The sequence below is a fragment of the Chroicocephalus ridibundus genome, chromosome 7 (genome assembly GCF_963924245.1).
Source record: "Chroicocephalus ridibundus chromosome 7, bChrRid1.1, whole genome shotgun sequence".
Lineage (NCBI taxonomy): Eukaryota > Metazoa > Chordata > Aves > Charadriiformes > Laridae > Chroicocephalus > Chroicocephalus ridibundus.
Genome location: NC_086290.1, coordinates 26375072 through 26393136, shown reverse-complemented (window position 1 = coordinate 26393136; position 18065 = coordinate 26375072). Strand labels below are relative to the sequence as shown.

Here is an 18065-nt window from a genome sequence, read left to right as displayed (position 1 = left end):
GCAGTGGAGAAAAGTAGAGAAACGCTTGCAGAAGGGGAGCCTCGGTGCATACCGAGCGCGTGTCAGAGCATGGCAAACGCCCTGACGGCGAAGGGCCACCTTTCTTGCCGGTTGGCTAGTTCTTCACAAACACCTGTGAGTCTCCGTTGCAAAACAGGAGGAATGGCAGTGAAAATGGAGTCACCGGGGGCTGCCGTGGGCCCCGGGCAGTGCGGGAGCCTGCCTGCTGGTGTTAACTGCAGCGTGTGCTTAGCTTAAAGGGGACTGTATTGCTCTTCCCATCTTCACTGTATAACTGGTGATGTTTTCCAAGATATATTTTTTCCCCCAAACCCCGAGTATTATGGTTTTGAATGGTTTGGAGCAGAACAAACATTTTTCTCTAAGCTGATTTCAATTAAGTTTCACTTAAACTAAATCTCATTCTCAGTATGTTTACAGTAAAGCTGTGGAGTTGTTTGTTTGTTTTAAAAAAAAACCACAAACAAATTTTCCCTAAGTCCTTTTTAAAGTAAACAGAATTGTTTTGCTGCCTGCCAGTGCTTTGTTTCGGAAACACCCTGTGAAACGGCATCGGAATTGCAGCTGCTGTGACTTCGCGAAGTCCTTTGTACACTGCTCAGTAGCAAGAAGCCACTGACCAGCTTGGTGACCCCTGTGTCTACTTTTCAGCTCCCCTCCGAGCTGGGAAACGGGCCCTGTCACTAGTGGTGCTACGCACCGGCTGCCACATCTGGCAAGAGCGTTGGGATCCCTCACGTTCAGACCTTGGGCCAAGATGGGCTGCAGAGGGGTCGTGGCCTTCTGAGACCCAGTCCCCACCTTCGTCTCAGCCAGGAGGTGTCTCATGCCACAGTCCGACGCTACACTACTTTACAACTGTGTTAGGAAATTCGCAGCAACTTGGGAAGGAAGTTTAGATCGTGATAGCAAAATACAGAACAGTGGTGAGGAACATGATTGACCCTTAGATCCTGGTTCAAAAAAACATAGGGGAAGTTTGTCACTTTGTGTTAAATCTTCCAGGGATAGAAGAAATGTCTTGGGTAGAAAAATCTGTCTTACTTCAAGTCTGTCCCTGCCTCGTGCATTTGACGGTTAAGAGGTCTCCACAGAAGTAATAGAGCAGGGTGAGTTTAGATTAGGCATTAGGAAGAAGTTCTTTACAATGAGGGTGGTGATGAGACACTGGCACAGGTTGCCCAGAGAGGTGGTGGAGGCCCCATCCCTGGAGACATTCGAGGCCAGGCTTGATGAGGCTCTGAGCGACCTGATCTAGTTGAAGATGTCCCTGCTTACTGCAGGGGGGTTGGACTAGGTGGCCTTTAGAGGTCCCTTCCAACCCAACACATTCTATGATTCTGTTCTATGATTCTAGTAGTTGCCAGATGAGGTCAGATCCTGCAGGAGCCATACGTACTCCGCAGTACTGACCTTGGGATACACGCTTTCACCAAACACCAGCCTAATTGTCTTCTCGTTTTTCTCTCAGATTGTGGTTTAAATGTGCACAAGCAGTGTTCCAAGATGGTCCCAAATGACTGCAAGCCAGACCTGAAGCATGTCAAAAAAGTGTACAGCTGTGACCTTACGACGCTAGTAAAAGCACACTTCACCAAGAGACCAATGGTAGTAGACATGTGCATTAGGGAAATTGAATCCAGAGGTAAGGCGTAGTTAATGGACTTCGGTCGCTTTACTGATAATCCGTTTAGATTGATCTGGGTCATCTGGGTTTCTGCTGAATGTATGATTGCTCCAAACAGATTTGCACGAGACATTTTATGACTGCCAATTACCCTGCACAGCTAATATTCTACTTTGCATTATTTCATGGTTCATAGCCGTTTGTAATTTTTATAGATTCTGCCAGAAATTGCTTAATGGACGATTACTGCTTTATAGTTATATATTGGCACCTATCTTTGCAGTAATATTTTTATTTAAAAAATTAAGTGAATGTGCTAAAAAAAGGCGGTTAGTATCGAAGAGTTTCCTCTTGCTAGTTCCCTTAGCCCACACTGAGCATCCTCTTCTAGAATTAGAGTATTTGTTTTCTTTCTGAAATAATGAACATCAAGTATGCTAATCTCGGTTATTTTTAAATTGGTCGTAATTGGTTTACTATGTTTCTTCAGCTCTGAAATCATTTGTATAAACATCATTTAGTGCTGATATGACAAGGCAGCTGATGCAAGGGACAGGGTTAAAAGGCCAGGATAAGATATCGTTCTGAAAGAAAAGCCTGATAAGGCTTTTAAACCATGCCTGCTTTTTCTGCCTTAGATGAAGCACCTGGCAAAGGAAGAACTGGGTGGAAAGAAACTGTAAAATTAAGACTAATTTTAATCTTGTTAAAACGTTCGTTGCAGGTCTTAATTCCGAAGGACTGTACAGAGTCTCAGGATTTAGTGATCTTATTGAAGATGTCAAAATGGCATTTGACAGAGGTACAGTCTTTCCTGCATGCCAGCTGTATTAAATATACAGGATTTTTCTGTGCCGTTCCTGTCTCGTCTCATGCTCTGCTGCATCAGTGCGCTGGAGGAGTCCGGCGGCTGTGCCGGCAGAAGGGGAGTCTCCCCATCAGAAAAAGCCTTATCAGCTTCACTTTGGCCTTTATCACCAAAATCTCCTTTTCTCCTTCCATCAGTATCTGTGCCTCGGTAATGATGTGCGTAGGAAAGGACGAAGCTTTCTGAACTACTGCCCTAGTTTGCGGGAAAAACTACGCTCAGGGGGATGGGGGAGGGATAGAGGGCAAGCGGTGAAGCGCCTTAAGAGGGCTGTGCAACTTAAATCCATCTTTCTGGATGAAAGCTCCAAAATAATAAGATGAATACAATAGCGCAAACCAAGTTTGAATTACTACAGTCTAAAAGAAGGTCAGTGAGAACAAACTCTTCTCTCTGAGAAAAGGCAGTGGGAAAATTAAAGGCTTTCCAGCTGCAGTCCCCCTATCCCAGTAGAAATGAAGGCCAAAAATCCATGCTGGAAACTCTCTCTCCTGTTTTTCCGGAGGACTGGACCTATTCAGACAACATCTGCCTCCTCTGCAGCGTTAGCAGGGTGGGGGTGCGCTGGAGAAGCCAAGTTCTGGATCTGTGTCCGCCGCGGTCAGGAGTAGGTAGTACGCTGTGGCTAAATGGTGAACACGTGTTTTTCCTATAAAATGAGGAGGCTGTGGACCAAGTTGGTTTTCTTTCTTTTACGTTTTTTCCCCGGACTTCCCTGATTTCTCATTCAGTGCTGACAAACGTGTTGTTTGGCAACGCAGTGTGTTCAGAAATAGCTAAACTTCCACACGTTTCTACAAGATAGATACTGCTAGATCAGGCAGCGGGTTTTTTTCCCCCCCCCAAAAAACCTGTATTTTTTTGTAATCATTTGAAACGAAGAAAGGATAGGTTTCTTTATAAAATGCTCGAGGTTTTCACCCCGAAACGATGAACTTCCCAGCCCAGTAATTCTGTTTTCCTTATAAAAGCCAAAATCTGTAGTTGTGTCCCTTTTAATAATGTTTGCTTAAGCAAGTTATTATTTTTCTTATGAATTCTGTTCCACATCGGTTTACGCTTCCAAGGCTTTAATGTCAGTGTCTTCTCCACACAGATGGGGAAAAAGCTGATATTTCTGTGAATATGTATGAAGATATCAATATTATCACTGGTGCACTTAAACTGTACTTCAGGGATTTGCCAATTCCGCTCATCACGTATGATGCCTACCCAAAGTTTATAGAGTCTGCAAGTAAGTATGACGCGTTTTCCTCCTAGTTTTCATTCTCATCCCTTCCTTCTCCTTTTTTTTGCAGTACTTGCCTATTGATTTACTAGCTGTCCCATCAGCTCTTACCCTGCGTGCCCTATTTAGTAAGGATTGCAGGAGGAAATATGCACTGCACGTTACGGGGTGCTACGTGACCATGGACACATTTTTCTTTGCCTTTGTCACCAGGAATGCTTCCTTTTCATCACACGTGATGGATTACGTTGCTTTTTATGTCTTGCATGAATCCCTAGTACTTGCCTGTAACATTTAAAGTCAGTTGGGTTTGTGTTGCCAGAAAGAAGGTGATTTATGAAAACGTTTAGAAATAAGATAATAAGCCATTTGTTTCCAGAGGCGTCCATTCGGAGTGTTTTTAGAAGCTGATAAGCGCTCGTCCTAAGGCCACCTTCGAGGGTGACCTTGCAGACGGCGAGTCTGCAAGCGCAGGGGTTAAGCCCAGCTGGAACATCTCTCCCAAGCATCCTGGCTGCCTGGAGCATCTCTGCGATGTAGCAGTCACACCAGGCACACCTGGAAAGGTGTGAGGGGGCCATGGGTAGAAAACACAGGCCAGATGCTGGGCTTATCGCTCCTCCGGAGAAGGCTTTTTTCCAAGTAGTACGGACACAGCCAAAGACGCTGATGGCAAAGTTCCCAGTACCTTCTGCTGTCCCAGGGTTGCACCTGTAGATTGTTTGTGCAAAACCACTCCGGTCAGTAAGGATTACGAAGGGATTTATTTTTTTTTAGTAGGCTGCAGGGAATCTTTTGGCGGAGTGCAGTTTGCTTTGGGGAGTTTTCTTTGTCCAGAACCAGTCACATCCCGACTGTGCTCCGAGCACTTCTCTCGACAGGCAAATCTTCCACTACGAGGTTTGGATAGGTCCTGGAAATCAGTAATCCAGCAGAGCTGTGAGACCCTGTCCCCTCTGCAGGCCACCAGTGTTGTCTTTCTGTGTGTGAATTCTGGCTGTACGCGTGGTGACAGTTGAACGTCTGCGTTTCAGAAACCACCGATCCGGATGAACAGCTGGAAATTCTCCATGAGGCGCTGAAACTGCTGCCACCTGCACACTGTGAAACGCTACGGTATCTCATGGCACATCTGAAGAGGTAGGGGGACTAGCTGGAGAGAACGCTAAGCCAAACTCATTTTTAGGAAAGTCCGTGTTGGGACCTGCGAAGAACTCCGGGCAAGGCCCACCAAATTCTGGAGACAGACTGTGGCAGGGAATGACAGTCTGCACAACAGCAAATACCCAAACACTGGTTTTTATCCCACTTACAGCACTCGGAAAGTGCTTGAAAATAAATAAGTAGAAAACCCACAGTTTTGAAGCACAAAAGTCATCTGCCTAACAAATTTGCACTATATCTAGGGTTACAGTGAATATTTATGGTAAAAAAGCCTTTAGTCCCTCTGGGAGTAATAAATCACTCCCTGGGCAAGGAACTAATTCAGCTTAATGGCTACAGACTGGTATCTTTTTCTGCTGAGTCTCGTCTCCCCTGGTCATCCCTGACACCCTAAAAAAGATGGCACATACCAGGCTTGAGCTGCTGCCAATTAGGCACAGTGTTAATTGGCCCTCACTCACCTGGTAAGCTCTGCCAGTCATTTAGTGTGGAGCCCCTCGTTCCACCCGCCACCTTCTCGGAACCGTAGGAGCCTAAATCCTGTCGGAAGTTTCCCGTTCTCCCTGGGATAAGGTTGAAGTTGGTCAGTCGGCTGAAAAATTGTTAGAGAGGGGCCGACGGATGAATATCCCGTACAACAGCCCAGGTTCTCTTTCTTTCAGGAAAGCAGGGGAAAAAATCAACGTGGCGTGTTAGGGTACCCATTTTAGTTTCTCAAGTAACATGAACTTATTGTCAATATATAAGAATCATTCCCTTTCCTTAGAAAAATACTTTATTTTAAGCTCCCTTCTGCTTTTTTCCTTCGATAGTTCTTCTACGAGTAGGAATATGTTGGCTCTGTGGAGCGCCTCGGGCAAAATTCAGCTACAGGGTTTCTGCCTGGTTTGCCCATTTATTTCAATGACATTTCTAATGGGCGTTTTAGAACAGACGCAGGGATGAAAGACTCAGGAACAAAAAACCCACCCACCTTACTGCTTGTGAAGTGTGAAGTTGATTTTTTCTTACCCTTTTCTTACCTCCAGTTTCTTCAACTGGAGTAGCTGCTGCTGCTCCAGTTAGCAAGATGCTTTTTCAGATGGTGTTTCTGGTGTAGGTGAACGATAAGGGAGAAGGGGGACAAAAATTCACTCACTTTTAAACTTCCTTTTAATGCATTTGCTAAAAAGAGCTGCGGTGCTCGGCAGGCTGTTGTCTTACTGCTGAATTCAGGTAATCAGACACAGCTCCCTTATCGGGAATAATTACAAACACAAATAACTACAAGGCACAGCAGCTTGGAAACATCCGTCTGACCTGTTTCAAAATAAAAAATTAAGGCAGAAGGGAAAAAAAGGAAGAAAAATCTTGAATTTCTTTTATATATACACCAAAGCTTGGAAAGATCAGTCTGACTTGTTTCAAAATAAAAAAAATCAAGGCAGAAGGGGAAAAAACGGAAGAAAAATCTTGAATTTTTTTTATATATAGACCAAAGGATTTATGCAATGCAAGATGCCGCAGTGGTGGAAAGAAAAATAATTTACCCAGATTCTTTCAGTTGCTGTACCTGGATTCTTAGTCATTTCTGAGAATCCTTAGGGATTCTTTAAACCATAGCGTGTATTAAAACATGTGCGTAATCTAACTCTGTTTCCTTGAGCGAGGCAGTTCACCGGGATAAACCGAGGCAGAAGCTCGGGCTTCGAGGCACGTCTGTGTCTGCTGCATCCGTGGCGGTGGGCAGCAGCCATGGGCGACGCCGTGTCGGGATCCCCGGGGCAGGGTGTCCTCCATCCCGCCACCACCGTGCGGGACCCAGTGTTGCCCGTGCTGAGGCAGGGCAGCGCGGGAGACCACAACCTGAAGAAACACCATCCCATGACCCTGGAGACCATCGCGGTTGGGCAGCAGCGACCCTTCTGGCATTTGCTGAGCAGAGGTGTTTCTGCAATAGCCCCGGCAGAGGATGCCTCTCCCGTACGCATGATTTTTGGGCAAATTACGTTTCTGGAGGTGGCCTGCGAACCTGCCCGCAGCTTTGAACGGGTCAAATTCCTGTGGAGCAGCAAAACGTGGCCTCCCCGCCTCCTCCTCCTCCTCTGCAGATGGGGACCAGGCGGCGGGAGGCGTCCCTGAGCCGGGGGCTCGGCTGCTCGGCAGCTGCTGAGGTCCCCAGAAGAGGGAAGGGTGGAAGGGGGCCCGTCAGAGCCCAGGTTTAATGACCTGCTTGGGCCGCCGTGCAAATGAGGTTACAGTGAGAGCCTGGTGCTTTCAAAGCCGTCCCAAAGTGATGATTCACTTTTTTTTTTTTTTTTTTTTAGTACACACCACAGGACGTAATTTGTCTTGAAGAGGAACCAGGCGTCCATCCGGGCAGGGTTAGCCTGTAGTGCCTGGAGGCAGGGAATTCACGTGGGATGTGCTTCCCCGCCATGGCCGTCGTATGCCTGAGAGAGAGGGGAGCAGTGTGACCATGTGGGGTCATGCCACCAGGGGAACCTGGGCTGAATCCCACCTGGCTGGGCACAACGGCACGTCTCTAGTGGCCACAAAACTGCTCATGTACTAACAAACACCCTCTGCTCCCCATAGGAACGGCCTCCGAATGCTGCCGCTCTAAAGAGCGAAAGCAAAATTGTTCTGATGTGTCTGAATTCACCCCTTGTCCCCTTCCCTCGCCGCGGAGTTCCAGCCCCTCCTGCAAGTAAACGTGGGCCGTGTGCGTGGTGGGAGGACGGAGACATCCGATTCACTGCAAACATCGTTTGCACTCACTAATGAGGGTCCCACCCGACGCCTCCCAGTGTGTCCTGCTGGAAACAGCAGCCTCTGCTAGGCTTCGGGGGGAGGCACACATTTCATTTCCCCTCCACTTCCCCCGGTTTTCAAGCAGAGGCAAGCATAGTTTGGCACCGCAGGAATGCGAAAAACACTGTCCTTATTTTTCACAGAGTAACGCTCCATGAAAAGGAAAATCTGATGAGTGCAGAGAATCTGGGCATAGTTTTTGGACCAACACTCATGAGAGCGCCAGAACTGGACGCGATGGCTGCGTTGAATGACATCCGTTATCAGAGACTTGTGGTGGAGATGCTTATAAAAAATGAAGACATTTTATTTTGAATATTTTGGGGGTTTTGTAATAAAAAAGGAAGCAACAGTGTTCTATGGATGAAGGAATATTTTAAAGTAATTTAATGGCTCTTGTCACTGAATTCCATATCTGCTAGAGCTTTCGATGTATTCAGGATAAAAATGAAGGAACTCTTTGTCGTTTCTGTAGTGCCATTCAGCTGATGTTGAAAAAGGTTAACACATACTTTCCAGTACTAGTAATCCTGGGTGTTTATCATGTTAAAATAAAAAAAATAAATAAAAAAGGCTGAAGCTATTGCATGATTTGCTCCCTGTTCTCCCTGTTCTGGTGAGACTCATTCCATGAAGAAAACAACTGAACTGGTGCGGCATCTTTGTTCTGGATAGTTTGTGGTTGTAATTCAGCATGTTTCTCCGTGTAAACCTGTTGTGAATTTGCTTTTATGTTCTATGTAATTGGTTTCTGATACTAAAAAGAAAGCCGACTTACGTGAAATGGAGCCTCTGGCAGTTTATTGACGTTTCATATCATTCTCTGCCACTTCGGGGGCTGATTTCTCCTTGGGTTTCTTACAGGTTTTTTTCATCATATAGTAATTTGTTTTTAACGGGAACAAAATGTGTACTTTAAATGTTACTTTAAGTAATTCTCCATGATGTTTATGGTGGTTGCAGTGAAATCTGCAATGCTGCGCAGTGTTCCTTTATTATTATTGCTATTTCAATTGTAATTTTGTATTTTTATCTGGCATGCATATATTAATTTATTAAATTTTGCTTTTAGAACTCTAACATTAAGCTATTTATTTTTACTTAATGAACATATTTCAAAAATACTGGGGTTTTTTCATTTTTTAAATTGTCACTTGAACGCTGAGCAACCTCTGACTTAAAAAGAAGCGAGTTAGACTTTTACTGGTTTTGACAAGACCATTCTGATCTAAATCCTTTGGAGCCTGACACTTCGCTGAGGTTCCCACAAACCTCTCTGTACTTTGAAAATTTCTTTCTTCGTTATCCAAGATGCCTCTCAAGAATGCTTCAGGACTCTTAACCGAACCCAAACAGTGTTGTAAAGGCAGCTGCTGTTCCATATTTTTTATATATCTATATATATATATCTCTGTAGTTACCTGTGAACGAACTGGAGCTGCAGTTTACCGTTACACGGTTGTAGCTGCCCAGAGTAGATGGATCCAGCGCTGAATTCCGAACGCAAATACACCAAGAACACTTGGACCTGCCCTGCAAACCTTTCTTAGCTGCCTCCTGGGGTTCAACTGTGATGCCACGTGAAAGGAAAGTGCCCAAAACTTATAAACAATTTCTCTGTTCGCTCCGATAAAGCGATGCGTAAAAAAACCCACTTGTCATCAGCCTGGCTGCGGCTCCCCTGGTGGAGACGCTCCATGCGTTGATGCTCTGACCCCAGGAGCGTGGCAGAACCGCCCATCCCAATGGAGTGCCTGTCCTTGGGTAGGTGCACGTGGAGTTTCACGCTGGTTTGCAGTCCTTGCGAGTGTTCACTTCTCCATTTCTACAGTTTCTGACCACAGAAAAAGGTGTAGCTAGCGAGTTGGGTTTGGCATTATGAGTAATTCCTGGCTCTAAACACTCCTGGTGGGGTTTCTTGGGGCGCTGCCGCCTCCGGGAGCGGCAGACAAGGCAGCAGCGTTGCTTGTGACCAAACGGTGTCTCCGTGTCACCCACCTGGCTCTCGTTCTCCACTGCTCTGTGCATGAGAAAATACGAACATCAGAGAAGATCGATGGCAAACGGCACATCGATTCGATTCAAAACTTTCGAGGAATGCTTTGGAGCCTAATTATCTTGATGAAGAGTGGAAAAGTCTAATTATTAAGGAAAGCAGAACCCCCTGGCACAAGGCAGAGTGGAGGAGCCGGGGGGTAAACGGGGATGGAAAAGAGGTGCCAGATGAAACAGCAGGTCCCGGAGAAGTGTTGGAGCTGCCCTCGGGGGGGCAAGGGAGGGTAAAAGGGCCAGCTTGAAGGGCTGGCAATAAAAGCAGGGAAAAAGGAGTGAGCGAGTGTGGGACCTGCAGGGAAGAAAGGCATAATGAGGTGCGAGGATCAGGGAGACGCTTTGGTTGGGCGCCAGCCCCAAAGGGGAGCAGCCAGGTGAGGCTGCTGGGGCAGCAGGGAGGTTTTGCCCTTTCCCTCCTCTCAGGCAGACAACACCATCCCGAGGAGGAGGAATAATCCCCCGGCAATTGCGAGCAGCTGTGCTGCCCTCCCGTCAGCAGCACGGAGCCTCCCTGCGTCCCACCCCTTCCCTCATGTCCCAGCCAAGAGAGGAGAGGGGAGGAGAAGGCAGGTCTCTCCGGCAGCTCCTCTGGAAGTGGGGAACGGAGGACTCCAGGAAGGAGAAGGTGCACGCTGGTAAGCTCGGTGAGTGCTGCTCCGGGCTGGGGGGCTGCTGGGGAGGCAGAGCAGGGGGAGGATTTAAGAGAATCTAAAGTATCATCCTTTTCTTCTCCCTCTCCCTCTATTTTTTAACCTTCTGTAGCACTAAAAGTTACTTCTAGCTGTAATTTGTGTATTAATTCGTGCACATTATCACTTTATTTATCCCGATGAACTGACGCAGCTGGAAAACTGTGTATCTCCGACCACAGCCTTACCCCTGTCCCCCAGCCCAACAGCAATGGCCCATGTGCTCCCCAGCCACGTCTGCCTCGTGCTCTCCAGCAGCCGCGTGTGTTCATGGATACCTTGCTCCAAGCCAGCGCCTAAACATACCGCGTTTCCCCCCGCCGCCTCAGCAGCACACGATGCATTTCCTCGCTCCCCTGTTGCCTGACGGCCTTGTGCATCCCGGTGCTCAGCCCATCCATCGCTCCCGCCCTCCCTTCCAGGGTGCCTGGCAGGGACCCTGTGGCTCTGGCTGACCCTGTCTCTGCAGTCAGCTCCCTGCTGTGGCACTCTCCCATGGTTCTACTCCTAACGTCATCATGCCCGTCATCAGGAGATAGGGTTTTTTCTAAATAATGGTGGCGAGGTGTTTGCATTCCTTGTTACGTGCTTGTCCGTGACACCTAATGCCACCACAGCTAGCTGTGGCAAAAGCATCCTTTTCTCAAAGCACCTGGCAGGAGCTGACAGGGGACACGGCTGGAGGAGGACATGGCTCTGCCTCGGCCGCCCTGGCTGTGGCGGTGGCACCGGTGTCCTTCGGCAGCGCGAGTGAGCCAGAGGAGCACTCGGCTTAACTCAGCAAAAGGCATCTGCTGTTCCCCATTGCTGCGCAAGCACACCTGAACCAGGTAGTCAAAGTCCCACTTCTAAAGCAGATTGTAGTAAATAGGAGTAATTAGGATAATTAAGTCATCCCCTTGTGTGATATATCCAGCTCCTCTGTCTCCGTGGAGCGCAGGTGGGTGCTGCTGACAGTGACGGCTGCTCTCCCCGCTGCACGGATGCTTTCGACTGCCTTTAGAATCGATGATGAAAGGTGCAAAGCTGGATCAGAGTCGGGGGGCGGGGGGGGGAAATCCCCAAAACAGCAAGCCTAGATTCTCTCTGGGGATAGTCAACCCCTGCGATGCATGCAGGGCAAACAGGGTTTGTTAGCTCCTACCAGGCACCGGTCTCCTGCTGGAGATGCCTTTTCTCCAGCAAAGTTTAACAAGTGACTTATGACCGTGGAAGTTCCTGCAGGAAAGGAGAAAACCTGAACGGGGACCCACTGCTGAGAGAAGGGCAGTGGGTTTGCTGCCCAACTGAAAAAAATAAAAATAGCAAACAAAAAAAAACCCAAATCCCCCAAAACCCCCAGCTCAAGAAGCATAGTTTCTCTTTAACGCCTGCACGCCCCCTCCCCTGGGAGCTCCCTACTGAGTTACAGGAGCTGGGAGGTCAGGCAGCCGAGTCCCTGCTGGAATAAGTGCGATTTATTCTGTCCCGATCTCAAATTCTGATGAGATACGAAGGCAACTGCCCACCAAGTGACGATAAAACTTCAGAGTATGTTTAACGCCAGATAATCTCCGTTATTCAAATAATTCAGGCTGGCAGTGTCTGATAACCGCGCTGCCCACCCGACACGTGCAACCCTTGGAGTCAAATACCCGGGTTGTGTGTCGCGTTGGGAATGTGAGATGGAGGTCAATGAAATACTTGCCTGACTTTGAATCCCTGGAATCTGTATCCATTGGCTCTTTTTTTTTTTTTTTTAATCTCTTTAACTTAATCATGATTTTCTATTAAGTAAGTAGGCAAAACCCTTCATTTTACTCTTGTTTTTGTTACTGTGCTAACGAAACTCTGGTCTTTCCTGAGTGGTAACCGTTAAAGCAGGTAGCGCAGAAATAAGCATTGTCTTTGCAGTAAATTTGATATTTCTTCTTGCTAACCAGGATGATAATTTGCTTGGGCATATAAGCAATTGTGTGATTTAAGCTACATTTATTCAAATTTTTAATTAAATGCAAAAAACTAGTATTTTTAGTATTTACGTTAGTTAGATGACAATACAATAAATAACATAGGCCTATAGAAACTAAAGGTTATGTGAGTTGATTTGTTCTCTAAACGAATTGATTTCCGCCACGAATGCATGTTATCTCCAGTTCAGGAGTTGACCTTACTGTCTCCAGTGCCACAGGCTGCGTGTCTGCAGCACAGCGTGGGGCCGGGCAGACACCGGGGCCACCTCGCTGGCAACATCTCGTCAAAAGACAGTTGGCCACAGTGGGGGGGAAAAAAAAAAAAAGGGAAAGAAGGGATTAAAAGGAGAAAAACCTTCTTCCTCAGACTTCTAAGGGAGAAATGAGGGGCACTGGCAGGAAGTACGAGTTGGTCGCAGTCAAGGAACTTGCACAGAGCATCATAGAATCGTTTTGGTTGGAAGAGACCTTTTAAGATCATCAAGTCCAACCGTTAACCTAGCACTGCCAAAACCATCACTAAACCCTATCTCCAAGCACTGTGTCTGCCCGGCTTTTAAATACATTCAGGGATGGTGCCTCAACCACTCCCCTGGGCAGCCTGTTCCAGTGCTTGGTAACCCTTTCTGTGAAGAAATTCTTCCTAATATCCAGCCTAAACCTCCCCTGGCGCAACTTGAGGCCGTTTCCGCTTGTCCTGTCACCTGTTCCTTGGGAGAAGAGACCGACCCCCACCTCTCTACACCCTCCTTTATGAGGTTGTATGTATGAGGGAAAGCAAGTCTTAAAGGTGGCTAAAGGAAAACAAAACTATTAAAAATTATGGAGGTAGTGAATAACTGTTAAAAATGCATGTCTAGTGAAAGTTAAATGTCAGAACTATTGGGGAAAAAAAGATATTTAGGACAGTGCTTGGGGCCATCATTAGGAGCTTTAGCATGACAAAGTGGGGAGAAAGAAAAAAAAAAAAAAATCTTGTGGCAATTTCAGGAAAGCTCCCGGTGGTGAATTAGCTCAGCAGCTTAGCACAGGGCTACTTGACCTCTTACCAGCCGGGCCGCAACTGCAGCTCGGTGGGAAAGATGTCCCAGCTCCCTGCCGGAGGGATGCGTCGGCATACCCAGCTCAGACTGGGGTGAGGGAAGCGAGCTGCCTTCTCAAACAAGAATGTGAACTTCTGCTCAGGCCAGACCAGCTAACAGGGTGGAAAAACCTGTTATTTGTGATTTTATGCAATACCAAATTTCTCCTGCCCTTCCCCTTCCGTCGGCAAAGGAAGAAGCAAAGGCTTCTAAAAGGCATAGATGATATCCTTGCTCTGTTCCTGACCTAATTTTTGCATGCTGATGAATGTTCTGCAATGTTTTTATTATAGCTATAATTATATTGCAATAAGGCGGGGGGGACACCCAACATTTAGAGAACCTAGCAATCAAAGATTTCTTTTTTAGTCATGCAAAATTACTGCTTAGCAACTGCACATCGGCCCTCAGAAGCTTTATGTAATGTGAGAGAAGGAGGGTTAGGAGATGTGTCGTGGATTAAAGGGAATGCTGAGCAAACCGTGTACGGGAAGAGTGTCGTCTGCTGCGGCAGGAGCGTGAGTAGCCGGCAGAGGACACGTGCGGGAGAGCAGGGCGAGAGAAGCTGGGTGCGGGGCTTGTCATTGCACCCCCAGCTGACCCTCCCCAGCGTCCCCTCTCTGCGCACCCGGTCGGTTGGCCCTGTGGGCTCTGCATCCAACAGAGCCTGAGGAGCCCGGGCTGATGTGCCGAGAGGAAGAAGCCTTTCGTTGAGTGATCCGGCTCTTCAGTTCTTCAGCACGCTCTTCCTCTGCCTGTGGCCATGGGTGTTTCAGGTTATACCCTTGCGTGGACTGATTGTTCTTTCACGCTGGCCTGATTTGCTCTCCACGTGGTCTGGGCCGCGCCACAGGGATGATCTTCTTGATGCCACCTTCTATATCTCAATTTGGACAGCACAATCCATGAACTTCTCTAATGTCTGTTGCTGGTTTTGTGGTCAGAGGACCGTTTTTTCTTATCTGATCCCTCCCAAGAGAGACGTCAATAAGCTGCTCAAGGAATTTGTTTAAAAGCTTTTAGTTGGGTATCCTTTCCTATTTCTCATGTAAGTATTTTGTCTCAAGGACGTACGTAGCTCCTTGTATTACTCAGGTCGTTATCGCTATTCTGCCTCAGTGGATTGGAGCAAACGGTTCTCAGGCCTCTGGGAGCTTTTGATTAATGTATTTCCTGAGGCAATTAGGCATTGTTTTGAAAAATATATTTGGCAGCCAGCCAGGATTCATTTTCAAGCACTGTCGCCTGTAATTTTTGTTTCTTGCATTCAAACTCAAGGTTTGATAGTAAACCTATTTTCTTTGTGCCTCTTTTTTCCATGCCTTATCACTAACTGTGTCGGTAATGCAAATAGGATTGTCCTAAATAGTCAAATTACTCTTTTTGTAGATTACTATTCATAAGGTGGTGTATCCTAAAGCTTACTTGAAGGATCGCTCAGTAAACCCGGAAGGACTTAGCACAGCACGACGCTGTTGCTCACTGCTCATCTCCAGCCCTACTCTGTTCTCAAAAGGGAGATTCCTTTAATTGCTTTTTTTCCTTTTACCCCAGTTCATGTTCTCCAGCATTGTGATGCTGGACATACATTATTCGTACCATGCTGTAACTCTCACATGACATCTTCCAGTAAACTACTGGAATCTGGGTACACTGAGACTGCTGCAAGGTGGGATACGCACCACCAACGTGGTGGACTACAAGGCGCCTCACAAAGAAAGAGGTTTGAAGCCCGGGTGAGCACCTTTATTGGAAGCAGGCAGAAGCCAATAATCAAATACACGTGGAGGAGCCGTAGCATCCGTCGCAAGCTGCTCCCTAGGTGAGTTGCAATGACGCTTGCAAATCCCTTCCTCACAGAAAACTGTGAACTCCTCCTGGAAGTAGTTCCCCAGCCCACACACCATCTTGACTTTCAGAGAAAAGGCATCATTTCCAAGTGTGTTATGATACAGTGGATACATTGTTTTTCAATCTTGTTTAAAAAAAAACAAAAAACCCCAAACAAACAAACAAACAAACAAAAAAACAACAAAAAAAACCCTAAAAAAACCCCACCATAGTCCATGGGCAGCTCAACCTTAATGATTTCAGATATGGTGTGATGCTAAGTCTCTACAGCTCCTTCGTGCCCCACCACTGGAGGGAGAGTTGTGGTCTGCCCACGGCTTACTTCGAAGTTCTCTTTCCGCAGCGTAAATCAAGAAGGGTTGGTCTGAAGTTACAGCAAAGAAGCGACGGGGCATTGCCTGCTGGGGTATCAGCAGTGGAGGAGGCTAAAGGAGGAGTTGGAGGTCCTGCTGTGGAAAGTGTGGGTTGGCTTGTTCTGTGTCCACCCTTGGGTTGGAGATCTCTCCCAGCACTAGGAGGGATCTGACATTCTCCTTCTCTTGCGCTGGTGGGAGGAAAACCCCCACTGATGTTCCCTTTTCCATCTGCAGCTCTCATACCGGGTTTAGCCTCGCTCTAAGCCATCACGTCAGTTTGTTAACAGCGTTGATTAAGAACAGAAAACAAACCTGCCAGTGCACCTACACCCGAGTCTCCTTCTGTTCAGAGTAACTTGAACAGTGAGCTCAACACCTTGCTAACCCCCATTGCCCCCTCACTGCGGTGTGCGCTTACCAAGACGTTCCCCCAGATCTCGGGTGAGGTGTGTTGGACCCCTGTCAAATCCCAAATACGGGTGAGCAGGGAAAGCTGGAGTTTGGCTTTGTGTGCAATCCCGAGTACAAAGCTAGTGCGGGCTGTCACAGGAGTGGGAACCACCTCCCGGCTTCTGCCCGGCCTTTGGTCCCACCAGAGGGTGCCTCACCACTGCAAGCCCCCACCCCTGCTGCAGGGACCCACAGCCCCCACGCGCCGCAAAATATACTCCCAAAGTGGGGGGTTTTTTAATAGTTTTTAGTTAGCATGCTGAAGGTGTTTCTTGAGTTGAGGGCACGTTTTTGTTCTCCTGTTTTGTCCGTGACAAACTCAAGCTTGTAAATTCCCTGTTGTCCATCACAAGAGGAGTGTGGCAAGGATCTCGCCGCCTGCCAAGGAGGCAAAACAAACTCCGTGTGACAGGCGAGAGCTACACACCAGGAACCGGAGAAGTTGGTATTTTCCATTAATTGCCAGCAAAATGCTGCACGTGTGCTGGCAAAGATCCCAATGTAAGCAATAAAAGTGCATATTTTGGCATGAGGTCAGTCCTGGGTAAAGCACGCATCAAATCCAAGCATGTCACGTGCAGGAGCAGGAATCCGTCCCTGGGAGCTGATGGACAGCAGGGGTAGAGGATGGTGTTTCCTGCTCTAAAACACTGCGCTGGCTCAGCCAGCACACCGAGGTAAATGTTGACTTTTTCAAGGCGACCGCTGCAGCTGCAGGTGAGAAGGATGCTTTGCAGAGATCCCCCGCTAAGTGTTTTCTGGGATCGGGGAGGGGAAGCGCTGCGCGCGAAGGGAGAGCGAGCTCTGCCGCTTGGCCTAGTTGCAGAATTAAAAACAAAATAAGCTCGTTGCTGCGTGTTTATCCTGCTAATACCAGTAACGAGAGAATCTGCACTTCAAAGCTAGATATCCCAGGGCTCTCGTGGGGTAACAGAGGCGTCCGCAGGGTCACAGAGGTTTACCCCAGTTGCACTTAGGGTGCAGGTGTGATGTGGGATGATGTAGCATGCCGGCCTCTCGCCACGGTGCGAGCACACCACGGGAAGCAGGTGAGGTCCAGAGGATGTTTTTGCTCTCATCCCGTAGCCAGGGCTCTGTGGGGAATGTGCCATGGGGTGCTCCATGTTCCAGAGCCAATTGCTTTTGTATTTGGGAGTGATGACATTGCAAAAGGGTTGTAGTCAATTATCTCCTTATGCCAGCAATCGGAGAAGAGCCTGTGTCAGTTAAGAGCTAAGATGTGATTTATGTGATTTCTGTATTTTATTTTTTCCCCCCTGTGAACGGGATAAGAGAAGCAGATAACCATTGCAGCAGCTTTTAAGCACCAAAACATACTTCCCCCATTGCCAGTTCTTCTGTCCACTGGCCAGTAGTGGAGCTCTCCCCAGAATGTCTTCAGGAAAACTTTGGGTTACAGAATACTGGCCAAAATGTGTCAGACCTCATAGAGCTGAACAAGTGGCTTGCTTTTATGTAAAGCTGAAATTGAACAGTCTGCACTGCAATTACTCCAATGGAGAATCATCTGCATTTAAAAACATGTATGTGTGTTTAAACGTGTAAATGTGAGCATCCAGAGATATACTTCAGGCTATATGCTCTCTGTGGTCCCACTCATGAAAGCCACCGTATGAAACGAGGTAAGGGCATGATATGATATACAGGCATTTCCAGTGCCAGGGTCTACTTTCTGCACTTGTAGTAACTCAACTATACGCTTACAAAAGCAAATCAACATCAGAATATGTACCCAAAGTATAATGTGATGATATAATGACATGTCCAGCTGCTGGCACTTCCAGGAGAGTACTTGGAAGCCCAACAGTTGCTTAGACGTTGCCTTGGATGTCTCCACTATCAGGACGCGGCAGAGCTGGCAGTGCCCACCTGGGTCCCCGCTTTGACACCCAGGCCGCTGTCCCCGGCCAG

At 47.5% G+C, this 18065-nt stretch overlaps 1 protein-coding gene across 3 annotated transcripts in view; it reads left to right on the top strand.

Annotated features, from left to right (window-relative positions):
• CHN1 (chimerin 1) overlaps positions 1-8781 on the top strand; it is a 106520-nt gene extending 97739 nt beyond the window's left edge. For all 3 annotated transcript variants that reach the window (XM_063340472.1, XM_063340470.1, XM_063340471.1), the window contains 5 exons: positions 1493-1666; positions 2373-2450; positions 3613-3750; positions 4779-4884; positions 7845-8781. In XM_063340472.1, the coding sequence (XP_063196542.1) occupies positions 1493-1666; positions 2373-2450; positions 3613-3750; positions 4779-4884; positions 7845-8016 (668 nt within the window). In that variant the 3' untranslated portion in view covers positions 8017-8781. The remainder of the gene's footprint in view (positions 1-1492; positions 1667-2372; positions 2451-3612; positions 3751-4778; positions 4885-7844) is intronic.
• The last annotated feature ends 9284 nt before the right edge of the window (positions 8782-18065 follow it).